Here is a 13687-nt window from a genome sequence, read left to right on the forward strand (position 1 = left end):
TGTTGAGTTATTGATCATTACTTGAACTTGAACCTCGTGGTGGTATCATAAAGATACCTGGCGACTCGAGAGCAAAGGTTATAAAACAGAGCCAATTGAACCAACCAAAAGTTAGCAACAACACTTTAACCCATATATTTCTGCATGGCCTCTGCTTTGCGAAAGTTTACTGGTGTTATAGGCTCCCTAGCCAAAATTATTTCTTGTGCTTTCTACTTCCCTCCACGTAAGCTCCTACACCATTCAATTCCTCCTTTGAGAAATGGAGTCAGTTCCAAAAATAAAAAGTGGAGACGAGGGTCAAAAAGGAGAAACTAAAGAGGCGAAACCCTATTACTATCAGTTTACAGCTCTGGTCTTCAGCTTGCAGTAAAGCTTGAAGAGCAAGTTCCATTTTGGAAATTCTTCACAAAAGGAGTCATTTTAAAGATTTAGTTGTCATAATTGTCATTATTTTACACATCTAAACAAAGAAATCCTCTTCTGTGCACACTCTGCATGGTCTGCTCAGATCATACAATGGCGACGGTTGACTTTCATCTCGATCATCCTCAAGGACAGTTCAGTGATAACTCTCGCTCCTCGGTCATGCCATGGGTTTAAGGCTCACTTTAGCAACTTGAGCACATTATTTAAGTTAACACTTTAGTCTAGTGTCGAAGGAGTGCTACACTGTCAGAGGTGCCATCTTTCAGATGAGAAGTTGAACCCTATTAGCCACATCTGTTGCATGTAAAAGATCCCACGCCACGATTTGAAGATCAGGTAAGTTCCCCTGGTGTCACGAGCAACATTTAAGTACCTCAATCAACAATTAAAAAAAAAATAATCTGGTCATTTCCCACAGCTGTTTGTGGGATCTCACTTAAAGTAAATTAGTTGCAATGCTTCTCTATGTTATAATACCGACCATATTTGTAAAGGTGATTCATTAGTACTTTGGAATATCCTTGTGATGTGAAAGATGTTATATAAACACAAGTTCATTCTTTATTTCTCGGACTTAATTCTGGAAAGGATGTGCCCTTTTCTACTCCCAACATGAGAGCGATTTTCACAATGTCACGTATTCACTTGGGAGCCCATATTAACAGGTCAAGTGGTAAGAAATATTCAGGCTGTGATTGCACCTTCTATACTGCTACATGTTAGTGTGACAATACATTGCATTACCATGAATAATTATGCTTAATGGACAAAGTGAAACAATGTTGTAGGTAAGCATTTGAAAACAGTCATTAATTATTCAACATGATGCCCCACCACTGGCTTAATTTCTGAACAGAATGACTGCAAAACCCAAGCCAAGGCGTCCTAAAATATCTGTGCAATACTTTACTCAAAGTGCCAGAGCAACTCCCAATAGAACAAGAATAGGATGATCAGTGGAGTACTCAAAACCCAGTGCTCTGTGATCCTTTATATCACAATAAATTATTTTTCATGAATGAAATTGAGACTTGCGCTATTCTAGTTTAATTCTTCACCTTACCCTTCAGAGAAAGAAAAATAACTTAGTTTAAAACCAATTCTTACCAAATTATATAGCTCATTGTTTCCGAGGTCCAGTTCTTCCAGTTTGCAAAGAAGGGCTAGTGATCTGTAAGTGAACATAGTATCTCAACATCAAATTATTAATGCTACATCATTTACACCCTAAACTTTTCACAACAATTAATATATGTTTGCACCAAATGGGACTTGACAACGGTCATACCATATAAGTTATGCATCTGTCATCAACAAAGGTTATATTTAATGATGTTGAAAACACCAGTTTTGAAAATAATTGTTCCACACAAAGGTCATTTGAGTTAAATTTATGTTTCCACTTTTTGATGCAACAAATTCTAAATTCTGCTTTGCATTGTTGTCAAAAGGGAGCAGAGGCAAAACTTAGGGCAGTAGTAAAATAATAATGTAAAGTTGAAATTCTTCACAATCCACACGTAAATCAATCTCTGGCACATTCAGTCAATGTTGGGTTTAGAATCCGACAGTGCGGAGGAAGAACAATTCATACATTCTAAACTTTAAAAGCTTGGCTATTTAGGACCAGCTATTCTTGCACAATATTTTTGCCAGGAGAGAGCCAGGCATCCATGTGCTCAAATATTTATCGTTCTAGAAGTAGCCTTCAGAGGACAAATGATGATCTCAAATTATTCTCCCGCCTCCTGCCCTGTGGTTTTTCCCAACTTAGCATCACCCCAAACCAAAACAACAATAAAGACACAATTCACATATGCATCAGCAGCCTTTCAGTGCTCTGCCCATATGACCATTATTCATGGATGAGCATCGGCCAGCATTGTCAAATCTATTCAGTGACAAAGGCGTCATAACTGACCCTACAGATGTCCACATATGTACTTTTCATCTGCAGTGGGAACATTAGCGCAATTTTTCCTGAGTCAGCAAACTCGAGCCGAGGTCAATCGCACAGCCCCACCTCTAGCTAGGATCACCACAGACTAGGAATCAAACTATGGTTCCCCCGGTTATTTCCGGTGCAGATCCTTTGCCCACAGGTTATCATCAGAGCCAGACTCTATCCCACCAAATTCAAGGTGGCCATCTCTTCTTCATTACCTCAGGCGAAGAAGCTGAAAATGGAACTTCGAGTAAGTTCCCTGGCTCCCCGTCAGCAGGGATAACAAACAGAGACAGTTGCGAGCAAGAACTAAAAAAATTAATTTAATCCGAAATGAGGAATCCAGCTGCTAGGTGGGAAGGGCGATCTCACAGAATAGCTTCTTTTTTCCCCACTCAAATATTTCTGTAAGAATCTACATAGAACAGTGACATATCTTGACCTACAACAGAATGTTAGGAAAGGAAAGGTAGTTTTAATTGATTTATATTTCTACTGGTAAACATTAGAAATAAGCTACAGTTTTAAGCGTGTTTAATTTAATGTTGCTCTGCCTGGAAGAGTAAACCTATAGTTAGATCCATGTTGGACAAAGGTGTTTGTATATGTACGGGTTGATTTCAATTCCAACTGCAATTCTTTTTTTAATATAAATTTAGAGTACCCAATTGATTTTTTCCAATTGAGGGGCAATTTAGTGTGTTCAATCCACCTACCTCGCACATCTTTGGTTGTGGGGGCGAAACCCACGCAAACATGGGTGAATGTGCAAACTCCACACAGGCAGTGACCCAGAGCCGGGATTCAACCTGGGACCTCGGCGCCGTGAGACTGCAGTGCTACCACTGCGCCACCTTGCTGCGCTCCAACTGCAATTCTATTGTGTTTTGTAGGGTTACAGCATGCTAGGGAGGGTTACAGTGTGAAGAATAAATAGTAGTAGCAGTCATTGCTTAGCAACTGGAGACGTCAAAAGACAGAAAAGCTTTTAAGTCTTCATTTTAACTGGATATATTGGAGTTGCAGACATGACACCAGGGAGTGAACATCTCTCAACTCTGCCGGGAGAAGCTGGAGAGGACAAGGGAGTTGTAAAGATGCAGGCTTCCTAAGGAACAAGTCACAGTTCAGATAACCAAGGAATTAGGACAGAAATTGTGTTTAAGACGACTGGAGTTAAAAGAACAGAGACCAATGTATTGTTCAGAAGAACTAAAAGAAACAAAGTATTCCGAGTTAAAGAGACAATTGCAGAAATCAGATTTAAAGTGGGGCAGCAGGCTTCAGAGGTAAATCAAACGCCTGTTGCCATTTTAATACAGTCTGGGAATTGAGAGTAAAATCAATTGTGAACAATATGTACAACAGTCAAGCCAATGAATTCCTAATGGGGTTGGGGTAAATCCTGGACTGGATTCGCTGATTGCTTAAAGATGTCATTTGGAAAACCTTGACCAAATTGCAGAATGCAAGCTGCTAAGGGAAGCATTTTTGTCAGAGAAGATTTTAAAGTGTTTTTTCAGGGAGTGGAGTATGATAACTGTCATGTGACAATCATCTGGTGGATTCTGAGACGTCATCCGCAGACATTCACTTGGAGTTCAGAGTGGAGAGTATATTTGAGCACAGTCATCATGTGTGCTTAAAAGGGACTTTGTACTAATAAGATCATTGTAGTTTAAGATATACTTTGTAATCTATGTTAATCTAAAAACCTCTGTGTATTTGTTAATCTAAGGGGGGGGGGGGAAGTAAAGTATTGTATTATAATCACATTTTGCCATGTTCAATAAATGTTTTTTCTTGTTAAAACTGATTAGTGGTCCTGTGACTCTGTCCCTCCACATTTTATGAACAAAAGTTAAAGCTACATTCTTTTGAGCCAGGGTTCCATTCTGGGATCTTTCTGTCCAGTTACAACATCAACTGGGATCATAACAGAGAGCCCCATTTAAAAAAAAAAAGAGAGTTCATTTTGTCCTCGCCTACCCTCTCCCACTCACATTCTTACATTGGTGTATGTTTATACAAAGAAGAGAACAAAACTCCATTCAACTTACTCTGGTAGCAAGGTCAGCAGGTTCTCCCTTAGCTCAAGTGACGCCAGGTTTATAAGACTGAAACAGTGAGAAGAAACACAATGATGTACAAATTAAGACAATAAAATCATTTTAACTTGAATGTACAACTTTAATTCCTTAAGGCATTGTAATATGTGGTGAAATGCAGGGATCCCCAGTCACTGACTCCTGGGAACACCTCTTGCCTCACCCTATCTAATCATAGTTGATTCCTCTTATCCCAACTCAAGTATCCTGCTCCCAATTACTGGTTCACAGTGCCAGATTATCTCCAATTGAGTGTGTTTTTATTTTTGCTAATCTGTCGTGCTGAGCCTGATCAAATGCTTGCTGGAAATCCTTATGGGCAACATCCCTAGATATGACATCCTCAAAAAGATCCGACCAAATTATTCCGAAATAGTTTGACTTTCCATGATGGCTCGCATTGATTAGCTAGTTCTGGTTCGAGTGCTCAGCCGCTCTGATTTGAGTGATGATTCACCATTTGGTAACATGTAAACTCATCTAAAATGTTCTTCATATCTTTTGGAAGGGGATTAAAATAATCTACCAGAATACATCTAAATTTGGAAACTCCCAGGTGCTGCAGATGGGCTCAATCACAATTATTATTGCAGAGTGTACTGCGGCAATAATTTCCACCTGTCAAATAAACTAAAAAAACTGAAATGTTGATTTTTGACGAGCAACCGCTTGAGACAGCAGAAATCAAGTAATCAATTCCAAGTAACATTTAAGATTACTACTTCGGGAACAACTCCATTCTCCTTCTAAAAGGTAACGGCATTATCGTCGCCCAAACAAAGCTTGGGCACTAACGAGCATCAGGTGCTGCAGCAGCTGTGGGTGAAATGTTGTAAATAAGTCCCATTACCGCAGTTATGTTGAAACTCTGAAAAGAGCTCTCAAGCAGCTCGCTCAGATTTGCATCCATCGCCTCTCCAGGGGTGCAGGTGGGGAATGAGTTTTCAAAGAAACTCGCAACCACTGGTATGGCAACAAGTTAGCAATTACACTCCAGGAATGTTGGAGGACAGCAGGCGTGTGATTAGGAAAACGCTTACAGGCGCATCTGGGGTTGCTTTACTCAGCATGGAGCTGAGGCACGTTGTTGGGGAAAGGCACAGCAAGCTTTCCTGGTCTCGGAGGGATGGCCTCACACGTTATACCCTCCTATCATTTATTACTCTGCTACATTGGCTAAATTTTAATTGAAATTTCTCCAAGGCCTCGCTCACCTTTTCCAACTCTGGAATCTCCACCATCCCTACCTTGATTAAAATCGACGGGGTGATCGTGGACCATTTTCCATGTTGTGGAAGCCTCCTCTCGACCAAGGCAGACTCCCAGGCTGGCAATAGAAAAGCTTTAGAGATGTCCTCAAAACATCTCTGCCAACTCATGGGAGGCCCTAGTCTGTGACCGACTAAAATGGATGACGTCAATTTGGAAATGCACCAAACACATCAAGAGACTTTGTTGGGAATACACAGGGGTAAAGTTGAGGCATCAAGAGACACCGGTACCTTCAAACAACTCACTCCACTGACCCTTCAAGCACATCTGGCAGAGTCTGCAGATCACACATTGGGCTTGCATGCCACCTCAGAACCCATCGAACTGGATGGGAAGTCATTCTCAATCTTGAGGGACTCACCTCCAATGGTACAATTCTCCAAGATGTCTGCTTGTTCAATTCTGAGCATCTCCCTTTATTTAAAATAAATTGAGTACCCAATTCATTTTTTCCAATTAAGGGGCAATTAAACGTGGCCAATCCACCTACCCTGCACATTTTTGTATTGTGGGGGCGAAACCACGCAAACACAGGGAGAATGTGCAAACTCCACATAGACAGTGATCCAGGGCCGGGATCGAACCTGGGACCTTGGCACTGTGAGAGTGCAGTGCTAACCACTGCGCCACCGTGCTGCCCTGCATCCCCTATTTTTATTGCTCCACCATTGGAGACCATATTTTCAGCTGCTAAGGCCTTTCCCTCCCTAAACCTCGCTGCTTCTCTACTGCTACTTCCTCCTTTAACTCACACCTTAAAACCTACTGCTTTAAGCTAGAGTAAGGACGCTCACACTAATATCTCGATGCAACTTGGTGTCAAATTTGATTAAAGCTCCTGCAATGTGCCTTAAAGGTGCTATATAAATGCAAGTTCCGACAGTGATGTTCCAAGTCGTCTAAGCTGTAAAATCCTTCAAGCTGACAACAAATGCACACACAGAATGGCCAACTACCAAGTAACTATCAATGTTATAATGTTCTTAATGTACTAAGTTACCCCAATCGTTAACAGAGGCTTTTATGACAATTGTTATTGCAACAACCACACAATGAGTTTGTTTAGAATGAGTGAACTGAATTTCAATGAGTTTGACATTACCAAAAACCTATAATCTGCTTAAAATCCCAATAAATCCTTTGCAGTATCTCTTCTAAATATAGTAAACACATCTGTGCACAAAATGGATTGCTACAAGCAAGTTTTACTGAGCTTACCTAAGGGAAACATTTTTCAACTGTTCAACAATGCATGTAATTTACAGATCTCCTTACAATGTCTTTGAGCAGATTCACTATCTGGTGTGCTCTGGAGTTTGATTCTCAGTCCTTAAGTTAGATGATCTCAGCAGGGGTAGGGACATTCAAACTGCCTTCATTCGGCACTAGTTATTAACTAGAATTGGGTAGGGAAGAGAGCGTGAATGCCCAAGGTGGGTATAAACGCAAAGCCAAAGTTCCCTCCCTGTTCCAGTAACGCATTCTGCAATACGTATGCATCAATAGGATCAGGGAATAAAATCAAATTAAGTGCCTTTTCGCTGTGCACTCTCAGTTGAGCACAGCCTCTGAATTCGCAAATACAAATTTAAAAATTGTATTTTCAAACTCAGGTATTCAACTACTGGTTTAATCCCCAAAAAGCACTCGTGAAAAACAAATGGCCATTTAAGCAATGTAACACAGGGCTACAGATGTCCGTGGAAATATATACCCGAATAGGTCAGCAATAAAAAAGGGAGAAAGTTGGAGGAAAAACAATGGATTCTGTTGATGTGGATCAGATTTTAAGGAGATTACAGGACTGTGATTATGTCAAGCACTGACACCATGCAATATTAGTAAAGTAAACCACGCAGATATTTCCCACTGCTTTGTTTGGTCCTTTCAACAAGCCTCGATTCAACAGAATACAAGTCAATGATCTATTAATTACACCCCACATTATTTTGTTCCACACAAAGAACGTTCCTTCCCTGTGAGCTTTTAAGTTACTAATTAGTGATGTTTGTTGCTTCAGGCTAGGCGACTTGAAATAGGGAAAGAAAAAAGCATTAGAAATACGAGAACAAAACAGAAGTGTAAAAATGCAGGATCATGTTGCCGCATTTAACATATCAATTCCAAGACTTTCACCACACTGGATAACTAACAAGGTATCTGGAAGTCAAGAGGAGAGGCAGTTTGGTGAAAACCATAAAACAGGCACCTCAAAGTTGAGACAGATGCTACGTACTCAGATCAGTCTCTGTCACGGATGAGAAGTTTACAATAACTGTTGTTACGACACCCTGGGCCATAATGTCAGTTGCAGCACCACAAGCCCCTGAGTCCCAACACAAGTGAATTAACCAGGGCAGCACGGTGGAGCAGTGGTTATCACTGCTGCCTCACGGCGCCGAGGTCCCAGGATCGATCCCAGCTCCAAGTCACTGTCCGTGTGGAGTTTGCACATTCTCCCAGTGTTCACGTAGGTTTCACCCCCACAACCCAAAGATGTGCAGGGTAGGTGGGTTGGGCACGCTAATTTGCCCCTGAATTGGAAAAAAAAAATGAATTGGGTACTCTAAACTTTAAAAAAAAAAACAAGTGAATTAACCAATAAGTTGCATAAAGTTTCAGAGATCTTTGGCCCTTGACTGCCCCAATGACTTAGAGACACCAGGCTAGTAAGTGAAACACAACAGCTATTTATTTAATACAAAAACAGAGATATGCCATAATTATAATAGAATAACGGCCAGCTCATCTTCTACCCCCCCCCCGGCCCCCCCGGCCCCCCCCCCCCCCCCAATCTACCGTCCCACCCTCTACCCAAACACACACAAGACAAAGGGATGGGGAGGGGTAAAAATAATAAGAGGATGGATGTGAAATAGAAGAAGTGTCCTGGTTTAGGATGTTGCAGTTGATGCAGCAGCAGGCTGTCCTTCCAAGACAGGGAATGATTGAAACCAGCGGTTGGATCGCTAACAAGATCTTCCGGCAGAAGCATCAGTCAGAACCCCCATCTGTAGGGAGTCCTTCATAGCCTCAGGCCTGTGTAATTCTCATTTGTTTCCAACTCCACCAGAATGACCAACAACCTTACTAAGACAAGAAGAGTTCTCGGAACGAGTTTTTAAATCACTGGCCCTGTTTTCAGCTGGTAGGTTGGCTGGATTTCCTTAAGATTTTCTTTGTCTCTCCTCAAACCCAGTTCTCAGCCTGGGTTTGACTCTTACTTGGTTTCCAGACTCACCATAATGTCCTCCAGCTTTACGGAGGAGAAAACAGAGTCTCCAACCGAGTGTTTTGAGAGAGGTTTACCCTCTCAGGGAGAGAGTGAAACTCACAAGAACCTCATTCAGCTCTGAATTCAAAACAAAACTGGAAACACAGTCTCACAGAGGAAGAAATATTCCAGAACGGTTAGCATCAATCTGCATAGTTTATCAGCTAAGCCCCGGCAATCAGAACCAGCTGATTGGCTGCCATCCAAGTCAATCAAGAGGTGTAAACACTGGATGTCAGACCAAACAGCACATCCTGCTGGAGAGTCTTTTCTTTTAAATTAAAGGTGAAGTCCATCTTAAAGGCATAGATCCGATTAATTGACCAGGTACAAAAACTGAAATAGCAGAATAAGAAATTAAAAGGGAAAAGAACAAGGGGCAGACAGGGATGAACAGGAGGATCCTTACACTGTGCAATATTTAAAATTCACATTGGCAAAATGTGGGATTGATTTCACTAACTTCTTCATATGAAGAGCAATCAGCAATTGCTCAACAGTAGAGCTGGTGTATCGAAAACTCTGGAATCATTTTACAACAACACGACTGGATACTGCAATTCTCACTGGGGGATGGGGGGGGGGGGGGGGGAGATAGGAGAAGGAGGGTGATGGGGATGCACTAGGCTAGGCCACAAATGTTTCACTCGCCTTATGAGCTTTTTGTGTGATACCACATGCGTTGCAACTTCTTAGTCTCCGTCAAAGCAGCAGCTTCGTACTGACAATGATTTCTGGTATCTGCCCATGCGCAGTTAAATGCGGAAATCCCGAGGCTGCTGCCAGTAAATCTCTACCCCTCCACAGGATGTGAGATTCTAGCCTCCAGACATGGAAATTTCAGAAACCACTTAATTTGATGTGAACTGACACTTCTTGTATGATCGGTCACACTGTTAAAAACTCCCAAAAAAGAGTTACACCTTGTTAAATGAGGAGTAGCTCAGTTTTAACAGCATGTTGAGTTGATAATTATTGCTTAACATCCTCTCGGGTCCTGGAAAACTAATATCTTCATTATGAAATGTCAAATTTCTCCATGATAAAACGCTCCACAGATGAAAATCATTTTTGAAAAACTAAAGTTGTTTGATTTCAGCGTCTACATTCATCCCACGTGCATGCCCCAATCTTTATTTTGTCACAAACAATGTAATCTCAGAAAACAGTTCACCTTCAAGGGCTAATAACATTCTAGAAGAATTTGTTTCAAAAGATACTGCTTCTTAAAGGATTAAAGCAAGACTGATTGCAATTCCTAGAAACTTTTACAAGGAAGTTAATTATGCAGTGGTGAAAGGAAATTTTGAAGCCTCTTGACCTTGGTTGGCTATGTAAAGACGTGTGGGGGGGGGAATATCACAATATTTTGTGGCTCTAAAAGAACCAAATCCAGGAACTGTGGGTTTTTTTTTAATGTATTTTATTACAAACATGGATCAAAACAGGTTACAGCAAATAAATAAACACCCCGGAAACATACTTCCCAACAGTCCGTACAGATGTTTCCCCTTTTTCACCCCCCCCCCCCCCCCACCCTCAGGGGGGGGGGGGGGGAGGGGGGGGTTGTTGGCCACAAAAAGGTCCCGGAACAATTGTGTGAAAGGCTCCCACGTTCTGTGGAAGCCGTCGTCTGACCCTCGGGTAGCGAATTTGATTTTCTCCATTTGGAGCGATTCCGAGAGGTCGGACAGCCAGTCTGCAGCTTTGGGTGGTGCTGCTGACCGCCAGCCGAACAGGATTCTACGGCGGGCGATCAGGGAGGCAAAGGCGTCTGCCCTCCTCCCCAGGAATAGATCTGGCTGGTCTGAAACCCTGAAGACCGCCACTTTCGGGCATGGCTCCACCCTCACCCCCACCACTTTGGACATTGCCTCGAAGAAGGCTGTCCAGTACTCCACAAGTCTGGGGCAAGACCAGAACATGTGGGCGTGGTTGGCCGGGCCTCCTTGGCACCGTTCACATCTATCCTCCACCTCCGGGAAGAACCTACTCATACGGGTTCTTGTTAAGTGGGCTCTATGTAACATTTTTAGCTACTTCAGGCTGAGCCTTGCGCACGTGGAGGTGGCGTTGACCCTATGCAGTGCTTCGCTCCAGAGTCCCCACCCTATTTCGCTGCCCAGGTCCTCCTCCCATTTCATTCTTGTTGCGTCCAGTACGGTGTTGGACCCTTCTACCAGTCGGTCATATATGTCGCTAGTTTCCTTTATCTAGTATGCTTGCGTCCAGTAACTCTTCCAGCAATGTCTGTCATGGCGGTTGTGGGTATGCCCTTGTCTCCTTCCGTAGGAAGTTTTTGAGTTGCAGGTACCTTAGCTCGTTCCCCCTGGTTAGCTGGAATTTCTCTGTCAGTTTGTCCATTGTTGCGATCCTGCCGTCTGTGTGTAGGTCCCTGACTGTCAGTGTCCCTCCGTCCTGTCTCCACCTTTTGAAGGTGGCGTCAGTCAGCGCTGGTGTGAACCTGTGGTTGTTGCAGATGGGAGCTTTGCCCGACATTTTGGTCAGGCCACATTGCTGCCGTAGTTGGTTCCAGGACTGGAGGGTGGGTATCACCACCAGGCTGCTGGAGTGTTTTATGGGTGGGGATGGGAGTGCCGCCATGGCGAGGGTCCGAAGGGAGGTCCCCCTGCAGGAGGCCTCCTCCGCACGCACCCACTCGGCTTCTGGCTCCATCCCCTTAGTCGCTCGCCCATCATCGCCCAGTGATAGAATTGCAGGTTTGGGAGGGCTAGCCCCCCCCCCCCCCCCCCCCCCCCCTGGATTTTGTTTTTTGTAAGACCTTCTATGGGATTCTAGCATTCTTGCCCCCCATTACGAACGCCCTGATTAGTTTGTCCAGTGCTTTGAAAAAGGCCTTGGGGATGTAGATCAGAATGGATCTGAATAGGAAGAGGTACCTGGGCAGCACGTTCATTTTGATCGTCTGGACTCTCCCCGCGAGGGAGAGTGGGAGTGTGTTCCATCTTTGCAGGCCCATTTTTACTTCCTCTGTCAGACTGGTGAGGTTCCATTTGTGGATCCCTTTCTAGTCATGGGCTATTTGGATCCCCAGGTAGCGGAATTTGTGTCGGGCTTGTTTAAACGGCAGTCCCGTTAGTGCTGCCCCACCTACTTGCAGGTGTACCGGGAAGATCTCGCTTTTGCTCATGTTGAGTTTGTAGCCCGAGAAGGCGCCAAACTCTTTCAGGAGCGCGATGATTCTGTCCATGCTGCTTTGTGGGTCCGAAATGTAGAGGAGCAGGTCATCTGCATAGAGTGAGACTCTGTGCTCTCTGCCTCCCCTTCCAGGATCCCCCTCCAGTTTTTTGCTGCTCTGAGCGCGATTGCTAGTGGTTCGATCACTTGAGCGAACAGCAGGGGGGACAGTGGGCATCCTTGTCTGGTGCCCATATGCAGCTGGAAGTATCGGGAGTTGGTATTGTTTGTCTGTACGCTCGCCATGGGAGCATTATATAGGAGGTGAACCCTGTTCCAAGCCCAAGCCGCTCCAGTACCTCTATGAGGTATTTCCATTCGACACTGTCGAAGGCCTTTTCTGCGTCTAGGGAGACAATCACCTCTGGTGTTCTCTCCCCGGAGGGGATCATGATCACATTCAGCAGGCGCCTAATGTTCGAAGTAAGCTGTCTACCTTTGACAAAGCCCATCTGGTCCTCTGCGACCACCTCTGGCACACAGTCTTCTAGCCTTTTGGCTAGAATCTTGGCCAGTATTTTGGCATCTGCGTTCAGCGGTGAGATGGGTCTGTATGACCCTCATTCGATTGAGTCTTTATCTTTCTTGGGTATCAGCGAGATTGAGGCCTGTGCTAGCGTGCGTGGCAGTGTGCCCTTGGCCAGCGAGTCTGTGAACATCTCCTGCAGGTGCGGGGCCAGTGCTGTCGCAAATGTTTTGTAGAAGTCCGCCTGGAGCCTGTCTGGTCACGGCGCCTTCTCCGCCTGCATGGAACTAATGCTGTCCATGATCTCTCCCAGTGCTCCAAAGCACAGTCATATTGCATTTGAAGGATCAGCTCCGTTTCTCTCTCCACAGATGCTGCCAGACCTGCTGCGTTTTTCCAGAACTTTGTTTTTATTTTGGATCTCCAGCATCCACAGCATTTTACTTTTATATTATCGCAACTTTCAATTCTGTCAACATATCAGAAAGTAACTGGGACTAGTTGGCGTAATTTGTTGGAACATCATCATTGTCGCTGGGATCTGCAAATGCATTTTACTCAGACCCATTTTGTTTGCAGTGGTGGGAAGGGAAGGGGAACAGGGATAGCAAATTTAGAAGTTTCTATTCAATTTTCCCCAATTCGGAGCTGGCATAACAAACTCCTAAACCAATGAGAACCAAAACTCCGGGGCTCATGGAAAAGAGATTTACACTTAATTTCCTGCCGTATGCTGCAAAAATAACAAGAGACAGTTGTGAGGTTTTAAATCTGCATTTGCTGCCTTATAAAACCTTTGAACAATGTTGAAAGTTAATCTTTCTGCTATGCTGCAGGAACAATGAAATGCTATACTTTTATTCCTTTTTGCTGTCATTCACACCGTAATGCAACAATTTAAATTACATTTGTTTGTTTGGTAATGTGGTTCATCCTATGTTAGCTGTGCCCAACTGCATCAGAAAAATTGCTAAGGGGGGGAGGGAGTGATAAAA

The 13687-nt window shown here is 43.6% G+C and overlaps 1 protein-coding gene across 3 annotated transcripts in view; it reads right to left on the reverse strand.

The window, feature by feature from the left end:
• Window positions 1-13687, reverse strand: part of lrrc1 (leucine rich repeat containing 1) — a 322043-nt gene that overhangs the window by 184278 nt on the left and 124078 nt on the right. For all 3 annotated transcript variants that reach the window (XM_072498577.1, XM_072498579.1, XM_072498578.1), the window contains exons 5-6: window positions 4435-4491; window positions 1537-1600 (exon numbers count right to left, since the gene is read on the reverse strand). In XM_072498577.1, the coding sequence (XP_072354678.1) occupies window positions 1537-1600; window positions 4435-4491 (121 nt within the window). The remainder of the gene's footprint in view (window positions 1-1536; window positions 1601-4434; window positions 4492-13687) is intronic.

Source organism: Scyliorhinus torazame, chromosome 4 (genome assembly GCF_047496885.1).
Source record: "Scyliorhinus torazame isolate Kashiwa2021f chromosome 4, sScyTor2.1, whole genome shotgun sequence".
NCBI lineage: Eukaryota > Metazoa > Chordata > Chondrichthyes > Carcharhiniformes > Scyliorhinidae > Scyliorhinus > Scyliorhinus torazame.